The sequence below is a fragment of the Aristolochia californica genome, unplaced genomic scaffold (genome assembly GCF_029961685.1).
Source record: "Aristolochia californica isolate CCGP_79_NKW_82.1479 unplaced genomic scaffold, dmAriCali1.0.hap1 SCAF_3, whole genome shotgun sequence".
NCBI lineage: Eukaryota > Viridiplantae > Streptophyta > Magnoliopsida > Piperales > Aristolochiaceae > Aristolochia > Aristolochia californica.
In genome coordinates this window covers 13,830,766-13,857,189 of record NW_027181992.1, presented here as the reverse complement: position 1 = coordinate 13,857,189, position 26,424 = coordinate 13,830,766, and the positions used below count along the sequence as shown (strand labels likewise).

The following is a 26,424-nucleotide window of genomic DNA, read 5'->3' as shown; positions in this document are numbered from 1 at the left end:
AGGGCACGGTCCAAAAAGAGCCCCAGAAAGAGCTCTGGACCTAGTTATTAATAAAGGCTCACCATCATCTTCATGTCACTACTCATCACATCAATAAGTCCCCCAAACTAGAAGCCCAAAAGGTATTCCTTTGCGGTGCATGGATCCTTGATTAGGATCACTCATGCTAGAGGTTGTCAATCTCTCCTAAGATCTGGCCTGTCTTAGCCTTATAAATCTGAAAAGGGAAGGTAGCGTAGGACAAACCAAAAACATCAGTAGACACAGTAGACAACTCTTCACAAGTAGATGCTCTAGCAATTCTAGACCCAACTTCTGTTTTCTCACACAATCAACGAAGCAACCAATCAAGAGTTGAGAAGAGCTCCCAAAAATCCTAGCACACTAGAAATAAATGTTAATAATAAGCTGCTAACCTTTGTTAGAAGGCTCTAATGCAAGCACCTCTATCTCTTGGTCGGTCTTAGCTAAGAGTTGCACCTTCCATCAGAGCACACCTACCAAATGGTGGGTATAGATGCCGAACAAAGCCATAGTTGAATTTTGAGCTCATCAAAAACCATTTGGAATTCCTAGAATAATTTCTTGTACAAGAGTTAGTACCTAACCAATATGCCAAATGCTCTAGAACTGATAGAACTTGGAAAGCTAGGCCCTTAAACCTATTCCGTACTACGCTGGCCTAACTCGATGGCCATACGCAAAGTAAGGCTCCACAGGACCGTAACAGTCCACCACACTTTTGTGCCAACATCCATAATGGCCTACTCAAATGACAGTTACCAATCAAGACAAAGTAACCTTTTCATCTTTGCAACAATTCGCACTCTGGCACTTTGTAGCCCTTTTCATAGCTCACCCCCTCTGGGATTTGAACATAAAACGTGGTGCCTCTGACACCAATTTTAGGTACCTACTTATATGCCCAAAGCTCTATAGAGTTGATAGACCGTGAAAAGCTAAGCCCCTAAACCTATCCTACAGTAGGTTGGCCAAACCCACACCCATACCACAAGTTGGGCCCCCAAAGACCATAACAAGTGTTAGAAAATTGGACACACTTGAGGGGAACGACAAATAAGTCATCTTCATTAGGCAGGATACTGAATAATTTTGGTTTTGCCTTCTCTCCCATTCTCAGTCCAAGTCAAGTCAAATTGACCCAAGGCATTATGAGAATAGTTTTTATAGGCCCTTAACACCAAATGTCCACTATCTGGAACCAAAATACTCACATATGTCAACCATACAAGTAGCTCAACAACAAAGCAAGGTCTATTCAGGATATAAAAACTAAGTTCAGCTATGAACTCACATCCACCCACCTTAAAAAGATAATTCTCAAATATCCATACAGTATCTGACTAACAATCAATAGAAAATAAAACTGAACTCTTAAATTAAACTTTGTTTTTTTTATGATAAAATTCAACTTTGCTACCCTTATTTATCTTTTCTACTCTTTACACTTGCACCTTCAATTCTTCCTTTTAAAAGAAACAAAAAATTATCTTATCTTTTTTGAAAGCAAGTCTCTCATCATACTACCTTCTAAATTCAGCTTACGGCTGTGATTCAACTGACAATGTTTTTGTACTATTACTATATGGGGTAAAAGGGGAAACAGTTATAGTGCTTGACAATGTACTAAGAACAAGAATAATTGAGAATTTTCAAACTTCAACAGCTGAATTACATGGTGCTTTCTGAAAAAAGATTGTCAGAATTCATAATTTTCGTAGTCTCACAAGGAGAAGAAAATATGATATATCTTTGGTCTCACCAAATACAAAAGAGAGCTTGATTATAAATGAGCAATTCCAAGTCAATAAAATTTCCAAGGCTTCTGCAAGGGAGTGTGTTCTCTGATGTATTATTTTAATATTTTTGGTTGAGCTAGCAGGTTGACTCACTATCAAGTGGTATTAGAGTAAGACAATCTGCATGAACATTGAGAAGACGATTTCTGATCCAGGTCTTCTTTCAAGGCAGTTCAAGGACTAGGAAGATTTTCTGTTCAATCTTCAGTAGCAAATGGCCCCAATTGAACTCTTAAAGGCAGTTCGTGGTCCACAGAGGTGCATACTTGCAGGCAGTAGGCACTAATCAATGATCTATGTAAGCTCAAGATTTTGTCCATTGAAGGTATTCCTGGCTTTGATTTTAATAGGAAATGTGGGGTCATTTCCTCCCTTTTGTATAAGCTGAAACATTGCTTACACTTTTTCTAATGTTTTTTTTCTTTCTTTCTTTTTTTCTAAGATGTTGATTACACGCACACTTTACCCAGTGAGGCTTGAACCAAGACCTCACATTAAAACCTCTCCCATGTTCCCATTGAGCCAAAGGCCCAACCCACACTATTCCAAGGGTTACCAAAGGGTTTGTACTTCTTTGTTTTGTTTTTCATTTTATTCACACCTTGCTATGATATCCCGCATCTGTGACTTGGATACAACTCATACAAACCCAACACAATGCCCACCCACCACAATACTAGAGAGTCACCCAGTGGGGCCAAATACACTTATCCGCCTGATTTAGAAAGTTCATTACACTCACTCCCTTCACCTCTTTGTGAGCTAAAAATGACATTTACCCTCAAAACAAGCATTTTAAGCAACTTAAAAAAAAAAAAAAAAAACCTATCTTAAAAAGAGGAAAGAGCACAATCCCTTCCTTGCTTTCTTTCACTATACTCAAACAGCAAGAACATGAGATATGTTGTAAAAGAGAGCTTCCAAGTGGAGAGGAAAGGGAGAGCTTGCAACCCTTCCCCCCACTCTCCTATTTCTTCTTTCATAGAAGAACAAGGAGGGTTGAGCTAGTGGCCCTCAAAAATGGAAGAGGGGGCCGACCTGTTCCCCCTGACAACTCTGAGCAGATGACATAATATTTGTTTACTCATTTTGCATATCAAAAACTTTTATGTGAATCTGAAGCTCATCCACACGTAAATTTTGCTTCATAAAAAACCTGGAAAATGTTTCAAAGAGTCCAATCACAACTAAAAATTCCTTCTGGAGCACATATGAGAATGATAAGTAAGAGCAAATTAAAAGGGAAAAAACCAATTAGGGCTCACAAGTAATAACGTAAGAGAAACAAATCTTTTGAACTAATTCAACAAGGACACTCAGACAGCAAGAACATGAGATATGTTTTAAAAGAGAGCTCCAGAGAGGAGAGAGGAAGGGGGGAGCACACACCCCTTCCCTCCTCTCTCCTCCTTCTGTCAGACAAGAACGAGAGTTGAGCATGTAGCTCTTGAAAATGGGAAGGGGTTCCACCTTTTCCCCCCTGACAACTCTGAGCAGATGCAGTAATATTTGTTTACTCATTTTGCATATCTAAACCTTCTACATGAGTCTGAAGCTCATCGACAGGCATATTTTGCTTCACAACAAACCCAGAAAAAGTCTCAAAGAGTCCAATCATATTTAAAAATCCTTCCAGAGCGCTTACAAAAATGATAAATAAGAGCAAATTAAAAATGAAAGAACCAATAAGGGCCCGAAAAAAATAATGGAAGAGAAACAAAGCTTGTGAATTAATTCAACAGGGACATTGTCCAAATTTTATAATGCCATAATCAAGAAGATAGAATAGTCAAAAACAATTTTCAGTTCACATCACCTCATAGCTCCTACTTCTACCAACAAAAATATAGTTCCTAGCAGTCATGCACATGTGTAAATTGTGCAAGAAACTGGCAGCAAAAGAAATATTAATGCAAAAAATTAAAACTTTAGGAGCACGGAAACTGCAACAAGAGTGGAGACAAATTAATTAAAATTAGAAGACAAGGAAACAAATTTTACAAACGGGATGCTTATCCCAATATGCAAGGAAAATAGTTTGCTGACATTTGTTAAATCTACCATTTAAATTTACCTGCACTTGGCCTGATACTAATGTTGTGCGACTTTGACAGGTCATTTCTATTAAATATTAACTGGATGGAAGCATAGAGAAATTGGAAATCATGTTAGTTGCAAAAGGCTACATTTAAACATATGAAGCTGACTATTTTGTGGCATTTCTAGATGTGGCCAGGATGAGCTTGGTAAGACTTCTTACATCAATTACCATTAATAAAAATTTCCTTTGTATGTAGTAAAAAAATGCCCAGGTTATCTAAACATGTATTATGGAACAATCAGCTGAGTTTGTGATCCACGAATGGATTATAAAATATGTAGGCGAAAACAAGCAATTCTTAATCTGAAATAGAATTTGCGAGTTCGTTTTATAAATTCAATAAAGTTGTAACAATTTGATTACAAAAGGAGTAATTAAGATAGGTGAGGTAATTTTATTTGTATTCGTGGACAATATGGTTGTTTTTGGAAGTGAGGTAGTATGTTTAAAGAAACAAAACAACACCTCGAGAAGCATTTCAAACCAAAGATTTGGGTTTGTTTAGATAGTTCTTTCAGATTGAGGTATGAAGGAGTAGATGGTGTTATGCCTTTCCAAAGTATATGACCACCACTTAAGCAGGTCGATATGGTTCAAAATCAATGGATAAAACCATAAATAATATCTGTCTACTAACCAACAATATAGGCAACTTGGAGAACTTTTTTTTTTCATAAACTCATATATTTGATTGTTACAAGAAAAGAATTTTATTTTTCAATTAGTGTTGTGAGTCAAATTTATGGAGACTCCTCGGTAGATGGAACCTATAGAGCACCAGATGTTTAAAGAAATCATCCAAGTAACGGAATAACATAAAGTTCGCATGGGTACTTCAATGTCATAGAATATTCTGATGCTGATCATGCTGGATTGAAATTTGACAAAACGATATCCTACTTGTATTGGCCTCATCTAGTCACAAGAAACTTTTGAACTGTAACATCACCATCATTTCTCACTGAATCCTTCTTGAGAATCCGTTTTTCCATCCCGTTAAATTTTCTAGTTAAAATATCTGTAAAAGCTAATATGAACTTTTTATGAAAGAAAATGCAAATAAAAATTAATAACCTTAATACACAGTCGACGAAGCAGCATTTAAAGCATTGCAAATTTAGCTATGGTTCAGAGAAAATGTTTTGCTTAGATGATGTGCTGGTATCCAAATTAGGAGGTAAGCGTAGCAAAAGTGCGCTTCCAGAAAAGAAGGGCATTTGAAGAAATGGGGGAGAAAGAGAGAAGAAAGATGCGTGTAGTCCACAGTTAGATATTTGAATGTTGTACTAAATCAGGGTGTGTAAAAATGCTTCACGTGCTAAGAAATGAAAAGTTCAATGCGTAAATGACAAACCAACGAGAATACAAGAAGAAGAGGAAAACTTTTGTTACCCTTGTACATAAGGAGAAGGCTTTTCAAAGAAAGACAAGAAGAAGAAGAAGAAAAAATAACGGAGAAGAAGAAATATATCCAAAGCTCACCCGTTCATACAGAGAGAAGGGGCTCCCCTACTCTCACTTCAATACCCTTGTCAGAATACTAGTTTCAATCTCCAAACATCTGCTTCTTGTTTGCGTGTCTTACACTCAAGTTTTTGTGCGGATGAAGCAAGTATCTCAATGAGAAAGAGGGGTGTTCAGAGGAAGAAAATGAAAATGTAGGCGAGACATTAGAGACAGCTAAATCTAAAAGTAAACGAGTAATAAACATAAAAAGTAACGGCAAAACATACATGAAGTACACGAAGGATCCTCGCACCCGAAGTAACACAAAAAATGTTTAGTGGCATTAAAACATAATAGTTAATAATTTTGCCACATCTGAATTACTAAAATATCTCGATAATATGATGCTCTTACATATTGTATTGCGGACTCTCTCTGAGTACTTCTTTGAGTATCCACATCATCTACAACATCATTACTATTATCACTGTCTTCATTTTCACTTCCATTGTTATCTTCACAATGTTTTCCACCACAAACACACTCATTTTCACTGCAAATGAAGCATCAATACTTATATAATAAATAGAAGTTACCATAGTGAAACTCCTTATTCCCTGTTAAGTCAAGCCAACCATGGACGAGGACCAAGTTATTTCAAATTAGAGACATACCCCAATACATGCTTAACTATGTAAAATATATTATTTTTATTAAATACTAATAATGATTTTTAATAGCTAATGCTCTAAACAAAGACCTACAAGACCAATTAACCATCGATGAACAGGAAGAAATTTTTATCCTACTTTCTTCTGAATCGATTCGGAGAGGTTGCAGAGAGAGGAAGTCGCCAACGGTCGTCGGTGCCGGGGACGGCAAAAGGAAGAGAGTCAAACGCTGGGGTGAGGTCGCAGAAGGGGCGATTGAAATCGCAGACGGTCGCGAGCGAGGGAGGAGCCAGAGAGGTTGTAGAGAGGAGAGAGATGTCGCCAAAAGTTGTCGGTATTGGGGACGGCGAGAGGAAGGGAGTCAAGCACTGAGGAGAGGTCGCAGAAGGGGCGATTGAAATCGCCGACGGTAGCGAGCGAGGGAGGAGCCGGAGAGGTTGCAGAAAGGGGAGAGATGTCGCCGAAGGTCGTCGGTGTTGGGGACGGCAAGAGGATGAGAGTTGAGTGCTGGAGACAGGTCGCACAGAGGGCGATTGAAATTGCTGAAGTCAGTCGCGAACGAGAGAGAAATTTTTTTTTCTCTGAAACCTTCGTTTGACAAAGCCTTCCTTCCCTATAGCCTGAGCCCGATGTAATTGAGGGAGGGAAAGTGAATTCAGAGCTCGACCCCTCTGAATTCACTCTCCCTCTCATTATGCCTAAAACGGGGAAAAGTGAAATACATTTGTATTTTACTTTCCCCCGTCACTTACGTTGGGCACTAACGGCTTTTGGCTACTTTCACCCAACATAAGTGACACTAACAGGTCCCTACCTAAAAATACTTACATAAAAAATCATTCAATTTTCTAGGTAACAATTTTTAGCTATCATATGCCAAAAAAATTTCCTTGGAAAACATCGGTCGAGCAATTGACCTAGCTTCTTTCAAAGTTCTCTGTGTCTATATATAGGTATTACTCTCCTTTCTCTCCCTCTCCTCTCCACCGATTTTTTTAATCTCTACTATTTTTCCTTTCATTTTTCATTTTTCCCTGAAGACTCGGTAGTTTTTACATAGATTCTCTTTTTAATTGATGTTCATGATACCTTGTTGCATGTTGTTTTAATTTGTCTTTCTTTAAAAAAAATAATCTACTCTTTTGGTCTTCCTTCCGGCATAATACTCTTTTTGATAATTCTCTTAGTTGTTTTTTGTGCCTAATCTATTTGTTTTGTATAGCGAAACAAAATAAATATATAAGTTTCTCCTTCTAACAATCATGTTATGAAATAGTTTCTTCGTTCATTCTCTTTACTTAATTTTTTCTTCATTTGCTTCATTTATATGTTTTTGGTATTTTTGCTTATATTACGTGTTATGTGTTTTTGCTTGTATATGTTTCACTCTTTGTTGTTTTTCATTGTCATTTGCAAGCACAAGTACAAGTAAGATCTTTGTCACTGGTTTTGTGATTTTTTCTTTGAAGGGTCAAAAGTTTTAAGCTTCTCCCCCTGGTTGCCATATTGCTTGGTTTTTTTACTTAGCAAACAGATATAATTGAGTTATCCCACCAACATATATAATAATTAGTGTCGGATAGTACTTATTTATGAGAAATTAGGATTATGGCTACTTGGGATGTTGTATTTTTTTTTCTTTTAAAACTTTTTGTCTCTTCTTCCACTGGGTAAAGAATTGCAACCCTCCACATTTTTTGTAAACGACAATTGGAAGAATTCTGAATTGAGGGAAAGAGAGGGAAGCTTGCTCCCTTTGATGTAGAAAGAAAGGAGAAGGGAGTTGATGGTATAGAAAGAGATAAAAGAATATTTCCCGATGATATTACTTTCACTGATACATGTATTTATAATTACAAGATGATAAAATGATTTACATGAATGTAGAGTTACACGTGTACATGACTGTAGAGGTAGAAGTTGAGACAATCTGAACTTTCTTAACCTGATCATCTTGATCTCTATCATGCCCCCCCAAGATGAAACTCCAAGAGGAGATTCCAATCTTGGTCTTCAAAAGGAGAAAGCGTGTTCGGTGAAGCGGTTTAGTAAAAACATATGCTAATTGATCAACAGATGATACATGAGTCACGTGAAGAGCACCACTCTGTATGTGTTCTCAAATGAAGTGATAATCCAAAGCTACATGTTTCATTCGTGAGTGAAAAACTGGATTGAAGCATAAATTGATAGCACCTACGTTGTCACAATAAAGGATTGATTGTTGTGGAAGAAAAACACCAAGGTCAGTGAGAAGAGAGCAAATCCAACGGATCTCAGCTGCAACCATTGCAACAGATCGATATTCCGCCTCAGTAGAGGATCGAGCCACAGTCCGTTGCTTCTTAGAACTCCAAGAGATAGGATTGCAACTGAGGTAAACAATATAGGCACCGGTTGAAGTAAAATCATCTTTGTTACCTGCCCAATCAACATCAGAGAACGCATGAAGGGACAAAGAAGATTGTCAATGTAAGACGATACCATGATCTAGAGTCCCACAGAGATATCGTAACAAACGCTTGACAACATCCCAATGATCAGTAGTGGGGCAATGCATGAACTGAGATAACTTGTTTACCACATAAGCAATGCCAGGGCGAGTGAGAGACAAATATTGCAGACTTCCAACAACCGTTCGATATTCAGATGCATCAGATAATGTCGTGTCAGACTAAAGTGTGAGTATAGATGATGTGGCAAGGGGTGTAGCGACATGCTTTGCATTAGTCATGCGTGTGCGAGCAAGGAGATCACAGATATACCGGCGTTGAAAGAGAAGAAGGCCTTGAGAATGAAGAACAACTTCAATACCGAGAAAATAAGCCAAGGGGCTAAGTCATTGATACGAGAATCTTCAAAAGCCATGAGTAAAAACTTTTTTTTTTTTTTGAGATCACACATGTGAAATTCGCCCGTGTGAAGATCTCATGTGTGTAGATCTTCTTCTTCCCGAAAATTAAACCGACCTCGGATTAAACCGAAGGTCGCGGGAAAATAAAAACTGGGAAGAAGTACCTGGCTAGCCGCAATGGCGAGCGACGACGATGTACTGCGGCGTGCGGAGGCGAGTGAAGTCAAGAGGCGATGAGCAGCAGCGGCGACCGACAACGGCTTGCGGTGGCGTGAGGTTGCCTGTTCTGGCGTGGCAGTGAAGTGATGGCGACGATTTTTTACGGCAACACGGCGGCGGCACAAGACCGTCAACAACGAACGATCAAAACAAAGTGTTGGAACTCTAGCTCACCGCAGCCGCGTGCAGCGATGGCGTACGGAGGTGGCATGCGGCGACGACGAGCGGCTACCAGCGGGACTAGAGGGACGAGAGGGGCTCACGGTATTGTCTACGACAACGGGATCAGAGGGGCTATAGAGAGGGACAGAGAGGGACAAGAGATCGCTATAGAGAGGGACCAAAGGCTGAGCTCAGTGTCGGGATGTCGAGACTCAGGTGCCAGTTGTCGGTGGTGGCAATGGCGGTGGGGTAGAGTGAAGAAATCAGATCTTTAGCTTTAATACCATATAGAAAGAGATAAAAGAATATTTACCGATGATATTACTTTCATTGATACATGTATTTATAGTTACAAGATGATAAAATGATTTACATGAATGTAGAGTTACACGTGTACATGAGTGTAGTGGTAGAAGTTGAGACAATCTCAACTTCTCTTAACCTAATCATCTTAATCTCTATCAGTTGGCTCCCTCCCCTCCTCCATTGTTGAATGGGCAGAATTTTTCACACAATAGATGACTTGATTGACCAGGCTGCCTCAATTGCCTTACCAATTGAGTTGGCAAACCCAATCTAATCAACCAAGTTTTGATCTAATCTTGGTCTTCTAAGACATTGATCTAGATAGGAGTTTTAGGTCTTGTTAAAGCTAGTCCAATTAATTTGAATTTTATTAAACCGACATTATTGTGTAACTATAAAACTAGTTTTACTGGTGTCCTATTAGACCTTTCAATATTGATTATGCTATGTATGACCCACAAATTGTATGGGTTTTTATATTATGCCTTTTATTTTAAATAAACACTCTCTGCACCATTGACTAGATGAGTGATATAACTCTTATGTTTGTTTGCAATAACGAGGATATAATTCTGATTAAGACGGCTATCTCTTTGAAAAGTTATGAAGCATAATTCAACTTTGCATGGAGATGTTAAAAGAGAAGAATTGAGACGTAAACGAGAAGAGCTTTGTTAAAAGATAATATGTGGTTGGTGGGAAAATGGGTTTGAGACATAAAAATTTATGAATCTCTTTGAAAAAAATATTTAATGTTATTTTTTAATTTTTGATATCTAATTTCTGATTTCTAAAGGTACTAGAATTTCTGATTTGTTTTTGAAAATCGGATTAGACCAAAACTAGTGATCCTACCGATTTGATGGCTGTTTCGATTTGATGCCACTTTTCATTTTTGCATGGGATTTTTCTTCCATTGGTTGTTTTTTTTAAAAAAAAAAAATTGAATTATATTTCCCGCAAAGACGCCTTATAGAAAGTTAAGTGGCGACTTTAACATGCAAACTGGGGCGAATTGATGGAACTTGGCCGATCCAGCTCGGGATGAAGTGGCAGCAGCAGAACACCCAAGTTTAAAACACTTGAAAGGGTTTTCGAGAGGAGACAAAACAGATAAAAAAAAAGTTGGCACGAGCTCAAAGTGACAAAAGAGACGACATGGAAAGCGAGAAAGGCCAAAGGAGGTAGGAAAGAGATTCCTGGATCAAACGAATTAAGTATAGTTATTGATGACTTACCTCTTAGAAAACTGGTCAAAGGGATTTTTTTTTTTTTTCCAATGAATGAGTTAATACTTAATTAGATGCCGTACCCAACTGAAGAAGATCCTCAATGAACTAAACAAGTTAGCTAAGACAAATTAATAAGGACAAGAAACAGCCCAAGAAAAGAAAAATAAAGAAACCTACGAGAAAGCCAAAGTTCTTCAAACCAGGTTGGACTTGGTTGGCTCATCCCAATGTTTTTCAAATTAGGTCCTCCAAGAACTAAATCAGCTACTAAAATAGAATCCAATCGGTCACGAAGAAATTGGGCAAGCATCGCCCCAATCCATAGAGAATTTTCTCAGACTCGGCAAGATGTAATCACGAAGTACAAGAAAAAAACAGAAAACCTGTGGATTAGTCGAATCACTTCGTAGCAGAGATAAAGACCCTCTTTTATCTACATCTAATAAGAAACTCTCTGCGAATCGCTCACCACCAGAAAATGGGCAGAGCAGAAACTTCATTACAAAGATCAAACCAGAGGAGTTAAAACTGATTAAACATGAAAAACAGAAGAAGAAGAAGAAGAAGAAGAAGAGAACTTTCCAAAAATGCTATTCATTTTCAAAGTAATGAAACTCAAATCCTTTATACAAAGAGGACAAAAAGAAACCCAAAACCTGGTTTTTAATCATACCTCCTCCTACACCTCCACGCTGAGAGAGAAAACAAAGCCCTGTCCTGCCAGCATATCACCAAAGCCCCATTCTCTTCCTTGATCTTGTACCCATCACACCCATAGTTCTGTAACAGTCTCCTGGCTTGTAACATGCCGTAGTAGCTAAGAGGCACCCGTCCATATCCAGTTAAATCAAAGCGCTGTATCCACTTCTCAAGCTTCTCATGCCTCTCCTTTCTTTCTATTCCCTCGCAAGCAATTATGTTCTTAATCTCCTCCCCAAACCACATCTTCTCTATCTTCAACCGCTCTATTGACCCCCTAGGCAAGGTCGATTCCAAGCAATCAAAGAGAGCTGCGTAGAAGTAGAGGGCCTCCAGCAGCCTGTCCATCAATGTTGATCCATTGTGGTTAGATTCTTGCTCAGTCACCACCATAATTTTTGGAGACAGGCCCAACAATGAGGAGAGAAAGCTCTCCATTTTAGCTGAGAATGGAGTGGAGGACCCCGAGTCAGGGCTTGTACTGTGCCCGTTTATTGATTCCTTCTCTAATAATTCTCCCAGAGTGCTCGGATTCATCTGAAGAGCTCGATGTAGGTGGGCGGAACTTGGGGTTTTCGGTGGCGTCGTCTTTCTCTGCCCGTCATCATCAGCAGCGAGAAGCGAATGCAACTGCAGAACCGAGCTGATGGCTAAAGCTTCCCCCGTCTTAACCCGCAAACTTTCCATATCGAGATTTTCCAATTTCGAGACGATAGGATTAAATTGAAACGGAATGTCCAGCTTCTCAGCTTCTTCGGTCAACCTTAGAGCAGTTTGCTCTAAGACCACCTTCTGCTCATGAATGCCTGTAATCCTCAAATGCGGTGGCCCTTCTGGTCGTGCGCTTAAAGCCTGTATGAGAGCAATCCACTGCGCAGGCTCTGCAGAATTGAGATCGATGATGTGAATCATCTTCTCCCCTTCCATGGCTTCGAGGATTGCTTGGTTTGATACGACATAAGCAAGCTTAAGGAATGGGCAAAGCTCAAAGAAGAGTCTGCGAACCAGAATAGATTCTGAGAGTGAGGAGATTTTGGTAGAATTGAGCGCTTTATAGAGACCCGGCCAAGATTTTAAAATCCGCCCAGCTAGGGCTTCAGTGAAGTAAGCTGACATGCGTTGCATAGAATCACCATCCGGGGAGGCCAGAAGAGAGATTTGCTCGAGACAGAGATTGGCATTATCAAGGCTACCCGCAGCTACATGATTAGCGCATGAAAGGAGGAGCTGGATCAAGTATAAACCTCTGTCTTCGGATTTAAGCTCGCGGAGCCATGGATATGGAGAGCCCATAGAGGGTGAAATGGACATTAAAGAGAAAATTTGAAGGGGGGATGAGGTAACAGACGAAGACGCGTCTTCTTGGACCATGCCGGCCATTAACGGGATAAGGAGTAGGCCGTTTTGCAGTGGGTTCGATAGTGTCCCGCCAGACCTGAAGAGACGGGTTAAAATGGGGTCTCCAGCGAGATCGATTGAAGAGAAAAATGTCGAATAAACGATCACAAAACCGAGGGGAGAACTTTCAGATGAGAAATTTTATGGCAAGCGAAAGCTCGAACAATTCAGCAAAATGGTTAACGGCTCAAGCGATCAAGTTTAACAAGTACCAGGATTCTTAGTTTTTCTAATGTTCAGTGAAATCAGCAAAAACGCCAGGTTCGAGGAAATCCCTGTTACAAAGCTAGAAAAACAGAATTATAGAAGGAATAGCGGCATCAAGCAGAGAACGCAAAGCTATGCACGGTTTACTTTCCAACCTCAAACCGCAAACCTTCAAAGAAGAACCAAGTTAAAAACTAGTCATTGTTTCCGAAGGTTTTCTGAGGACTGAAACTCCTGTTTGTAGCATATAAAGAGCAAGCGTAGACAGAAGATTTACAGAATGCAGGTAAACCAACCAATCGTTCTGTAAGTTTTAAGTACCAAAGGTTAAACCAGAAAGATGAACAAAAAAATGGACGCAAACTTGAGGAAAAATTCTGGCAGTTAACGGAAGAAAATCTACAAGGCCCAGAAATACCGAAGCAACAGGAGAGCCAATTCAAGAGCAAGGAACGGCCAAAGTTATAACGAAATCACAAAACAAGGAGCCTTGGTAGACTGTCAATCACATCTGATACCCAGAAATTTCCCTCAAAACCTATCCAGGACGAGAATAATTTTCTCCACAACTCGAACGAATCCCCATAATCCAGGACCAAATTTTAGCAACAGAGCACGCAGGGTCAAGCGCGTCTCGAAATCCCTCAACATTAAGACATGGCAAAATCAAAACCACCTATTTCACTCTTTTCCTTTGGCCTGCAATGCCTGAAAGAGAGACAGGAAGAGAGTTTGGTAGACATCCAGGATCTGGATTTTCAAGGGCGAGGGCATCCAAAACGGCAGTAACCCGTAGTGCTAAGAAACCTCTCCGGTCTCCAATACTGATTTGTCCTTATTGGTTTGGTGTCCTTGGGGGTGCAGGGGAATATGGAATTTGTGAGAGAAAGTGCCCTCAGACTCTCTCCGAGCGCTCCTTTTTATCTTGTCTTCATCCATGGGAATCAGAGACTGGCCTAGTTATTCCTCTTCTCGACTCCCCTCCAAGCATGCCCTAACAAAACAAAACAAACAAGGTCTTCCTGTTTTGTTTGCTCTTAGGCGATTGAGGAAAACGCAAGGTCTTCTTTTGTTTTATCTCCTAGCGCCAAGGCCTTAACATTTGGCCTTATCCCTTGGGGACAAAGAGACAAGGAGGTTAAGGAAAAGGACAAGAGTGGCAAGCACATTTAAACCTAGCTCTGGAAGCTAGGTGGCCATTTTCGGGACTCTTGTTGCTTCTGCTCTGTCACTTTCTGGAGAAGCCATTCCTCGCAACGGACCCACCGCACCCAAACACCTCTCTTCCCTTCTCAGTTCTCACACCAAAGCCAAAGCTACTTTGTTTACCTCTGTACTCCGTAGGTAAAATTAACACCTTCCTTTATTTGTCTTCTTCTCCATCCGCTTGCTGCTGTCTGCCTTTGTTTTCCACATTTCTTGTTCTAGTACATCATGGTGTCATATCCTGCCAGATCAACCAATGTACTGCAAAGCAGTTCTGGAACTGGAAGATGCATCGTTAGTCCGGCCTCCTTTATGGCCACTGCTCTACCCTTCAAACAGATCAGTAACTGTACAATACAACAGTAGAAGATATCGTATAAGAGTTGCCAGTTTTAACAGTCTTTTCTCACCTGTTCGTGATATAGAGACAGAAGATAATACGAGGACCTAACGCAAATTGTTCATAAGGAATTCAAATTTAATCAATTAGTTCATGCTTGTTAGAGTTTTCAATGAACCTATATTTGCAGAGATTCCTCGTAATAATGGAGCATGTGGAAGAAGGTGGCTGGTCTATTTCAAACCCTGGAAATGGTGGTCCTGACCGGCCAACAGAGGTGGATCCACGGGACGTTTTCTACCGTATTCAGGTCTTTTAAATCATTCAATCTTCTACCCATTTATACTCGGTTTCTCAAAGTTGCAGATGGCAGCCTTTCACTTGTCTATTTTATTTTTCCTTTCCCATTACTGTCTTTGTTCATATGTACTCTCCACCGGATTTCGTAAATCATGTGGAAAAAATCACCGTAGAATCGTTTTACAATTCTCTGTCGATTACTACACCTCAAAATGCTTTCTAATCTCTATGATTCTCTATCTGTCGATTGCGTTGAGGACTCATGCTTCCAGTATGGTCACAGTCTTCTATATTTTTTCTGTGTCAACCCCTTTTGTCGTTTGGCTTGACCCTTCCAAATCCCTAACGCCACTCCCTTCCAAGCGTTGCTTGTCTTCTACCGGCGGTGTTTTCCAGATTCAGCGATTTCTTATCTACGAACATAGAATGATCTACAACTACAGAAATATGATTCCTCTGTCATTTACTAGTGTATTTTAAGGCGTTTTTACTCAATGGGAGAATATTAATTAATTGAAATCCCTTCTTTCTCTGAAAATTTCTTAAAATATAAACTTCGCGACTTCTGGTATTTGTCCAAACATAGATTCCCAAACTCCTTTAGATCTTTAGAAAAATCTAGGGGATGTTTCGGAATTTGAAAAGAAACCAGGCATGGAGTCTCTGTGATTGTAGTTTCAGCTTGTCCCTCACGAGACATTATAGTGCAGAAGCACATGCCGGGTGTTTTTTTGTTTTTTTTACCAGGATAAAAGATTTGAATTTTTAACTTCTCGTTGAACTGACAAATGACTAGATGTTGAGGTACCGTGAACGTAGCATTATAAAATCCAGCTGGAATCTATATCAACCATTTTTGCGGTTCCATTGAGGATCAGCAGACACAGGCCAACGATCATCATCAGACGGCCGCAGCTTTTCCGGAACTGATCCTCCAGGTTCCGTGCAGCTCCTCTTGGTTTCAAAATTCCATCCAAGTAAAAATCATCTTCGACCAATTAATCAAGCTGAATAGACGAGAAACAAATACGAGATTGATTTTTTTTTTGAATGGTTAATATAGACAAACCGAAACGACATGGGAAATAACCGTAGCTGGGATGCGGACAAGGAGCTGGATTTGGAACTAAGAAATGAAGAGGGAATGGACGCGCAAGTTAAGCAGGAGAAGGAAAGACTGGGAAAATAAGTAAACAAAACGAATTTTTTAAGTTCATGATTATCTCCAACACGAAGATCATGTTGATCTTTATCTTCGCACTTGGTGTTAGTGTTGACGACTTCGTATGCACGGGAAAACAGTTTCCAGTGTTAATGCCTCAACATGAGAAAAACATAAAAAACAAGAGAATGCCTACCCCAAATTAAGTAAAACAATCATTATTATTACACGAATAAGTTATTTAACGTATAATTAAATATATTAATATATTTAATAATTAAATTAGATATTTTATTATGCATTAATATGATAATTACACGAGCTAATAAAATACGCACATGATTAATTACAAGTAAAAAATAAATAAAGTTATAAATTATTTTTTAATAACATAAGATATGTTTTAATATTAAAAACTACTAATTTAATACAATAATAAAAAATTAATATAATAAATAAATTTATATATTTATCAATAACATAATATTATATATATATTACTAATTAATAATATATTGTCACAAAATTTAAAACCATTGGTTTAATTAATTATAGCAATGGGATAATTAAACAAAAATAATTTATCAAATATTTATTTTAATTATATTTTAATTATGATTATTAAATCACTATTTTAATATAGTAATTAGAAAATAAATATATTAAATAAATAAATATAATTATTTTATAAATAAAAATTATAAATTAGTGATTTTTATGACGATAGTTTAATTTTTCCTAAGTTAGGAAATATTAAACCATCGTTTATGGCGACGACGGCAGGCAACGCTGATAGAGGCGACGCTCCGACAGGGGGGGGGGGGGGGGGTGGGTAAGTCAATAAAACGGATTTTTGAAGTTCATGTTCATCTCCAACATGAAGATCATGTCAGTCATCTATATGATCTTCATCTAAGCAGTTGGTGTTAGTGTTGACGACTTCATGTGCACTGGAAAACAGTTTCCAGTGTTAGTGCCCCAACATGAGAAAAACATAAAAAACAAGAGAATGCCTACCCCAAATTAAATAAAAAAACAATGATTACTACACGAATAAGTTACTTAATGTATAATTAAATATAATGATATATTTTTTAATTGAATTAGATATTTTATTATGCATTAATATGATAATTACACGAGCCAATAAAATATGCACATGATTGATTACAAGTAATAAATAAATAACGTTATAAATTATTTTTTAATAACATAAGATATGTTTTAATATTAAAAACCACTAATTTAGTACAATAATAAAAAATTAATATAATAAATAAATTTATATATTTATCAATAACATAATATATTTTATGTATTACTAATTAATAATATATTGTCACAAATTTTAAAACCATTGGTTTAATTAATTATAGCAATGGGATAATTAAACCAAAATAATTTATCAAATATTTATTTTAATAATATTTTAGTTATGATTATTAAATCACTATTTTAATATAGTAATTATAAAAAATATTAAATAAATAAAAATAATTATTTTATAAATAAAAATTATAAATTAGTGATTTTTATGACGATAGTTTAATTTTTCCTAACTTAGGAAAAATTAAACCATCGTCTACGGCGACGGGCAACGCCGAGAGAGGCGGCGCTCCGACGGTACGCCAAGAGGGAGAAGAGAGGGAGGCCGAGAGGCTCTGCAACAGATGTTCAGCCTCCCGTGCTCTGTGACGGAGGTCGAGAGGGAGAGGAGAGGGAGGAAGGTCGACGGGGGAGGGGTGTAGAGAAGCCGTCATCGAGGGAGGAAGGCCTCTGTTGGGATCTTCCCGGGTCATGGATCTTGTCACCCTTCTTCCCTCTCTTCCCTCCAGATTGGTTGTTGATGCTAGAAGAGAACTCCTGTTATTGGAACGTGTAATGGTGGAAAAGGATTGAGCGTTGAGGAGGCTCGACCTGGACCTCTGAGGGAGAATCTGACCTGGCTAAAACTAAATGATTCAATGCTTAATCTTCATTCAGCTCTTTGTCCCAATAAATAGGTTTGGGGACGAAATTACAACTCAGACCCATGGGTCACATAGTTCACGCAAATTCAAACCAAACCAAATTCAACATACATGCAAAGGGAAATAGCATAATTTAATTCCTATGTCTGTTGATAACTCGGGATGCTATGAAGTCCATAACATCACCCCCCTCATGGAGAAAGAGCTTGTCCGCAAGCTGGAAAGAGGGGTAGAGAGCCCTGAAAGCCGCTAAGGGCTCCCATGTAGTGTCAATGGGGTCAGTATCAGCCCACTGCACTAGAACCTCCCAATCGCCCTGAATGTGGTGAGCCTGCAACACTTGTGCTGGAGTAGAAAGGACCCAACCCTCATGTAGCGGTGGCAGAGGTATGTGTAGGAATGGGGAGTCTCCCTGGAAGGCCTTCAATTGGGAGACGTGAAACACATTATGGATCTTGGCTTTTGGTGTAAACTGCAAGCGGTAGGCGACTGTGCCAATGCGGTCCAACACCTAAAAGGGCCCATAATATTTCGGGGAGAGTTTGTGACGTTTGGAGGCTATCAGTGAAAGTTGCCGGTAATGTTGGAGACGTAGCCACACATAATAATTGGGACAATGGTAGTTTTATTATAATTGGACTCTACTACCTTCCTCTATTATAAATAGAGGTTCATGTACTCTGATTATAACAAGTTATTGAAGTCAATGAAGTATTTTACTTTTCCATAAATTCAACAGACCACATCCATACTCATCCACCATATTATCCACATAATATATTAACACAACAAACATATAAAATAAAAACCTTAACCATACTGATAAGTCTTGCAACGTTATAATTCAAACTTCATCTTTAATACGTAATAATCTTCCCAAAAAAGATAGTGTACTTAAAACGCATTACAAATATTTGTTTGCACAATATTTAAGCCACCCGACCCGCTCTTCCATTGTCATTTTTGCAAACATGGCCTTCTTACTTGGAGTATCCAACCATTCAAGAACGCCATACTTCAGGGCATCCAAAAGGTCCGGGATTTCCTTGAGGGCATTGACACAATTTTCTTTGACATCGCGCTCTTTATGCTTCTATTGTCATCAGTGGGCAATTCGCTTATCTTTCTACGGCGACTTGAAGATGACCCTTTACTTCTACGAGATTGATCCGCTGTCGAATAATTTCCGCTAATGAATTGCAGTGGAGTTTCCCTAGCTACTTCAACATTGTCGGGTTCGTCCATTGGGATAGGAGTCGACTCATGGATGAGTTCATTGCCCAGATCTATAGGAGTTGCACTACCAGACCCTATGGCTATTGAGTTTCCCACAACCAAAGCAAATTTTTCGTAAAGGGGGCAGCCTTATTGTCTATACTTTTCATCATCTTTATGCTCCTACAAGAATGAAACATCATTAAGACGACTTGGAATAGAGTTTTAGTAATGCGAAACAATACAAAGTGTTTTACAATATATCATGATTTACTGACCTTAATGTAGTCTTGCCATATAGAATGGCATGCAGTAATTCGCTGTGTGGTTGCATCCCAACCGAACCCACTAGTGTTGAGACAACTCGTTACCGTTTGGTATGTTTTCTTCTATGATCTTGTTCGATTCTTAAGCTGTTCAACAATTTTTTTATTGATTACATTTTCATTGAACTTATTGACACATTCCATATATACCTCATGCTTCCAAACCCATTGGGCAACTTGTTCCCTATATTTACCTGCTCGACTAAAAGATCGAGCATTTTGTTGTCTTCTTCAAAGCTCCAAAAGTCATATGATCGACCACTTGGTTGTCTTCTTGCAACCATTTACAATCTAAATCCGAGTTGTCCTCATGGAAAAAACTTAATCAAACAACCATTATCCGTCACAGAAACAAAAACCTCAAATAAGAAGATACCATATGGTGGATATTTATAACACCTGAATCTTCTCACCACATGACAAAAACATTTCATAGCACTTCAAAATTTTTAAACGACATTCTAAAACATTCCAAAATTAATCAACTATTTCCATTGCAGATGCACTAAACAATGCAAATACACACACACACACATCAAGTCCAAATTCACCGAACACCCCTAGTAGAGCCCCATATGACTTAACAGTCACTACGAACTGTACCTTGTTAGTGATGGGGGTTGGGTTTCGTTGGCTAATGGACACCCGTGTAGGCGACTCAACCTTGTTTGAACTAGACTAAACACCGTAAACTCTAAAAAATAATTGAGAACCTTAAAAAAACTCTAATAAACCCTAAACCCTAAACCCTAGACCCCATACCCCTAAACCTCCTAAACCCTATACCCTAAATCCTAATTCCAGAACTTTAAAAAAAAAACCCTAGATCTTAACAACCCTAAAACCACCAAACCCTATCACCCAATAAACCTTTACTTAAAACATTTTGAAAAAAAAAACTAAACCCTAATTCCAGAACCTAAACCCTAACAATACCATAAATCCTTAACCCCTAAATACAGAGCACAAAACCCTAAAAACACTAAACCCTAACCCTAATAAAAAATTTAGACCCTAAACCGTAACACTAAATCCCACAATTATGCACAAATAACCCCAAATTAGGCATTGAAATTAAAATTAAATCAAATACAACACTCATTTAATAAAAAAAATTTAGGGATTAGTCATACCTTATGAAATTTTGGGAAAACCGAAGCCGACAACTGAAATCGAAGCCGAATGGGGAAATCGATGCCGAATCGAAGTAGAAATTAAGAAATCAAAGCCCAAATGTCAAAATCGAAGAAAATCGAAACCGAAATAGGGAAAATCGAACGAAATCAGAAGGTATTTTGGGGGAAGAGAGAATAGCGAGAGGGAGAAGGGAGTGAGATGCCGGAAGGGAGAAGAGTGGGAGAAGAGAGAGAGAGAAGAGAGGGAGGCCGAGAGGGATAAGAGAGAAGGAGAAGCGAGCGGGAGGTTTAGAGGGAGAGCGAGTTCGAGGTGGAGAGAAGGACACCAAAAGGACGTTCGCAGCGAGAGATGGAGGTCGTAGAGAGGGAGACTAGAGAGAGGGAGATCGGAGAGGGACGGTGGAGACAAGAGACGGAGCAGAGAGCTCGGGGTTTAGGGAGATGAGAGAGGGGGTGCGGGAACAAAATGAGCAGACTGCATGAGAGGGCGTGCGGCAGAGCGAGGGGCGCGATCGTTTCATGTGCATGAATGGCAAATTTGGGTGGAAAGCACATTCCATCGTTTACGCTTTGGACATGATTTTCGAAGACATGTTAGTCATGTACATGACTTGAAGTTTGGCTCTCCACTAACGACCTCATGAGATGAACTGAGTAATGTGGCTGAAGTTCATCTCCTGAGTCAAGTTGACCAACCCCCCCCCCCCCCCCCCCCCCCCCCCATAAATAGGACAATGAAAGACACCAATGTCCAAAAGCAGCTTCAAGGGTGGAGTCATTTGAGGCAAAACTTTTATTGGACCTTATGGGTGACAAATGGAAAAGAGTAGAAACGGTTAAACTAGGGAACACTAAATACATCTATTTTGGTAAAGGGGCGACTAATGATGCAAATGGAAGTTATGGTAAGGGTAAAGTCTCCACAAACAAAAGGGGGGACAAACATTTTGAGGGCCACTTTTCTATACAAGAAAGAATAGAGCCATGGACTACTTCAGTCCCAGTGTCTCCAAGTGCTGCTGGTACTAGTCCCATCCTCTGCAAGTGCTTCAAGTGCATGGCTTAAACAAGAAGTGAAGGGAAGATGAGCTAATTGGCTCATCTTCCCTTTACATATTGGGTCTCCACTTTACCTTTAACTTCCATTTGCATCATCAATCATCCCTTAACCCAACTTGTCTTCCATGTGCTTAATCAGTTACCTCTTTACCCTTATTCGAATTTTGTGTTTGGCACTTAGGCCCACAAAAGGATTTTCAACATCTAATAATCAGCTTATTCAAGTCTTGGTTGGTTTACAGTTTGTCAGGGTTACCTTTTTTTTTTTTTTTACAAATAAAGCTCAATAATGCCTCTTAGTAGGCAGATATTACAAATTTTAATCAATGGAAATATACCCATCCTAAGATGAATATACTAATATATTCAGCAATTCAATGATTTAATGAGTTCCGAATAAACTCCACACACAAGGGCTACAAAACTAGTATTAAGTAGAAGTTAATCACATGAACACACTAGGTGAAAGAGCTGAATCAAATACGATTTGAAGATTACTAGGTACACATAAAGCAATAAGAAACTTAAGCATTCGATCTAGATTTTAAGATACAAACATTGAAATACTTCTCTCAAGGATAAAAATCTTCAAATTTGACTTCTTATGAAGCTTTGTGTTGATAGAGTGTTGACTCCATTCTTGATTTTGATTATAAAAAAACTTAATAGAGCTGACAATTGTAAATCTAGTATTTTAGATACTTGTCCTTCAAGATAAATTCATTTCAAGGTCTCAAGCATAAAAAAGAATCAAGTTTCTCAAAGACCTCAAACATCATGGAAAGTCAAGAAATATTGAACAAACACCCTTGAAAGATGAGGACAAATTGAAGACAAGAGTTTTAGGACTTATTGAGAAATGTCAAAACTCAGTCTACGTAAAAGAGAGTTGTCCAACTCCTTCCGATATCATATACAATACAAACTTTAAGATTTAGGACATAACATCATTCAAATATGTTTTAAAACCGTCATAAACACATTTTAAACATGTTAGAAGCACTTAGAATCATTCATTCTGATGCTTTAAAAGTATATTAGACGAACTAGCATTGAAATGTGTTAAGTTGTGGAGCCTAATCAATGCCCTAAACTGAGTCGGTACGCGGATCGACCTTTGTGGTAAGGTTTCCATACCCCTCTCTCGGGGATGTAGGGACGGAGCCGCCACCTGGTCCATGATATATTAACAACTTTTTCTTTAAGGGCAGTTTGGGAATTTTACTCTTGTATTGTTGTTGCTCTAATTTTTCCTTTATAATTGAGGGGCCCCACTATTAGGGTTTAATCATCTCCGAGAAGGAGCTAGAGTTGGAGCCCAAGAGAGGTTAGAGAAAACACATGTAAGTGTGTGCGATTTTTCTTGTAAACTATTTCATCTTTATAGTGAATTACTGCAGCGGCGAAAGACAAGACGTAGTCTCACCTTGAGGCGAACCTATATAAATATTGTGTTTGATTTCGTGCTTTCTTTTGCTTTCTTCCATGATTATTATTATTGCTCTCGTTAGTTTGGAATTAGGGCATCTAATTCCTAAAAAAATGATCGATTAGCATCTTGCAATGGTTGATCATGTAAAAGTGCTCAGGTCAAAATTGTAAAGTATGATCGATCAACCAAAGTCCATTGATCGATCATCCCATTTGAACTGATAGATCAATATTGTTTAGGCAAGGGAATTTGATGTTGATTGATTGATCAACCTATAAGACTAATCTACCATTAAAAACTTTGCCAATCAAGGACATGAAGCATGATGGATCATAGGAAGTTCATTGATCGGTCACACTAGCAATGTACTACTAGACGAAATTCTGACTGATCGATCATATCATGACATTCATCTATCAAATCATCTATCAAGTTAAAATGTCAAACCCAATGGGAAGATATTGATCGATCATATCATCAATCAATACGACACATTCAGATAGAAATAGCCATTACAATTGATCGATCGATTAGTCACTTTACAATAATCCATCAATGTAAAGTCTATTTTTTGAAATCGAGTAAAGAAATAGCTAGTTTGGCTTGGGGAACTTATAAGTACCCCACCAAACCTCCCTTTGAAGAGTTAATGAGCATTTATTGGTATATCTATGTTGAATTTAGGACCCCATGAATAATACCTCGAGTAAGGGGAGAGAGAAAGAAAAGGAAAAAAACAAGAAAGACTCTCGGATTGAGAGAGAAGAAGAAAAAATAAAAGAGGTTCGGAGAGAGAGAGCTTCACACTACAGAAGAGAATAAACACCTATTTTTAACCAAAAAGTTTCTTATCTGATGGAAGTGGGACTAGAGTCCATGTCTAATTTTCATAAAGGGCATGCATTTCTTCATCCATAGCCGCCTTCCACCCTGGATGTTTGAGAGCTTCCTGATAGGACTGTGGAACAGGTATGGAGGAAATAGCAGACAAAAATTGACAACAAACAGGGGATAAACGATGATGAGACACAAAGTTTGTTATGGGATGAGAAGTAGAGAGCATGGTGCATGATCTAGGCTCTTTCCTAATTGCAATAGGACGAGTATCATAATGTGGGCCAAAAATAATTGGAGAAGATGGACTTACCTTGGTAGGATCTGAAAACTCAGCAAGTGTGGTGTCAGCCAGTGTTTCTAGGGGCTGAGTAGTTTCTGTAGCACAGGGCACAACCAGTCGAGGAGAACCTGGTACAAAAGATAAACCTGGAGGATAATTATCAAAAAAATATGGAGAGTCTTCAAGGAATGTGAGATCCCTAGACACAAGTAAACACTGAAGAGTGGGATTAAATCAAACATAACCCTTTTGTGCATGAGAGTATCCTAAGAAGATACACTTGATAGATTTTGGATCAAGTTTACTTTGTCTTGGGGAGGAAATATGGACAAAACATTAATCGCCGAAGACTCTCAAGGGAAGTGAAAAAGGATCATCATCAGGTAATAATAGAGAGTAGGGAGGGTTTTTCCAAGAACGAAAGAGGGTCACTGTTATGTACACAATAACATTAAATGTTATGCATGCAATAACATTATTATTTTAGTTGTTTTCTTTGATTTACTTTATTTTATTTCAGTTTTAGGTTACAAGGGTATTTTAGGAATATTTTATTTATAGGGGTATTTTTTTAATATTTTATTTATAGAGGTATTTTTAGAATATTTTATTGTAAACCCTAACCGAGTGAACCCTATTTAAGGGGTAAGAGTAATGAGAAACACAAGCATTGAGTTAATTTAGAGTAAGCTTAGAGTAAACAGGTCGGATTCTCCCTTTGAGATCCAGGTCGAGCTTCCTTCAAAGCTCAATCATCCCATTCTTATTCATCGTAAGGAAGACGATGACGATGAATAGGAATGGGATGATTGAGCTTTGAAGGAAGCTCGACCTGGATCTCAAAGGGAGAATCCGACCTGTTTACTCTAAGCTTACTCTAAATTAACTTCAATACTCAAGCGATGTTCCTTTCAAGCGATGGTGAGACATAAAATTTGAGATATGATATGAAGTAGTACAAGAACGGTGTTCCTTTCTTAAGGCAATTTCTGAGTACCAAATTCAGGCCCATACATAGGAGCAGAAGGACTTACCTCTGGTGGATCTGACAACTCCACAGGTGAAGGTACGACCGGTGCATCAAGGGTTGGGTTAACTTCAAGATTGAAAGGCACAAGTAGACAAGGAGTGGTAGACGGAGAAGTCCATCCTAGAGGAGCATCAGGGGAGGAGTAGAAGTATGTGTCCTCAAAGAAAGTCACATCCCTAGAGATAAGTATCCTCCGAAAGGTAAGATAGTAACAGACATAACCTTTCTGGGTGGGAGAGTACCCCGAAAAAATGCACCTCATAGATCGAGGATAGAGTTTATTTTTATGTGGGGATGTAACATGAACAAAACACGTACATCCAAACACTTCCAAAGGAAGAGAAAAAGGATCTTCAAAATTAAATAACACAGAGTAAGGAGTTTTATGATGAAGAATTGATGAAGATAACCTATTAATAAGAAAGCATGTTGTAGGTATAGCATGAGGCCAATAGAAATAAGGTACCTTCATGGAGTAGAGGAGGCCCCGAGCAACTTCAAGAAGATGATGATTCTTCCTTTCAGCAACACCATTTTTTTTAGGAGTATAGGCGCATAATGTTTGATGAATAAGCCCATTACTCTCACAAAATGATTTGAATTCATTAGACATGAATTCCTTAGCATTATTAGATCTAAGGATTTGAATTTTCTTCCCAAATTGTGTCAAGACCATAGCATGAAATTTTTTAAACAAAGGAAGAATTTTTTAACACTCTTTAAATAAATATAATCAAGTCACTCAGGTAAAATCATCAACAAAAATGACAAAATATTTAACTTGGGAAATATTTGAGACACATACAGGTCCCCATACATTAGAATGTATTAGCTCAAAAGGAGCAGTACTTGTAGTTGTAAGACGAGGAGAATGTGTACTCCTAATATGTTTACTTAATTGACAAACCTCACAACTGAAATTAGAAAGTTTTTTTAAGGACGGAAGCAAAGAACGAAGTGAAGGGTAGACGGATGACCAAGTCGGTTGTGCCAAAATTGTGCCTTGGATGTAGTGG

General features: G+C 38.5%; 1 protein-coding gene across 1 annotated transcript; it reads right to left on the bottom strand.

Annotated features, from left to right (window-relative positions):
- Window positions 1-11,389: 11,389 nt before the first annotated feature.
- Window positions 11,390-14,174, bottom strand: LOC137958990 (scarecrow-like protein 3). Its single transcript, XM_068806233.1, has one exon. It carries the CDS (start codon window positions 12,888-12,890, stop codon window positions 11,475-11,477), a length of 1,416 nt encoding a protein of 471 aa, XP_068662334.1. The 5' UTR covers window positions 12,891-14,174; the 3' UTR covers window positions 11,390-11,474.
- Between the last annotated feature and the right edge of the window lie 12,250 nt (window positions 14,175-26,424).

Bases quoted from the DNA above. Each gene is read 5' to 3' on its own strand.
- LOC137958990 (XM_068806233.1), bottom strand. From the start codon at position 12,890: ATGGCCGGCATGGTCCAAGAAGACGCGTCTTCGTCTGTTACCTCATCC.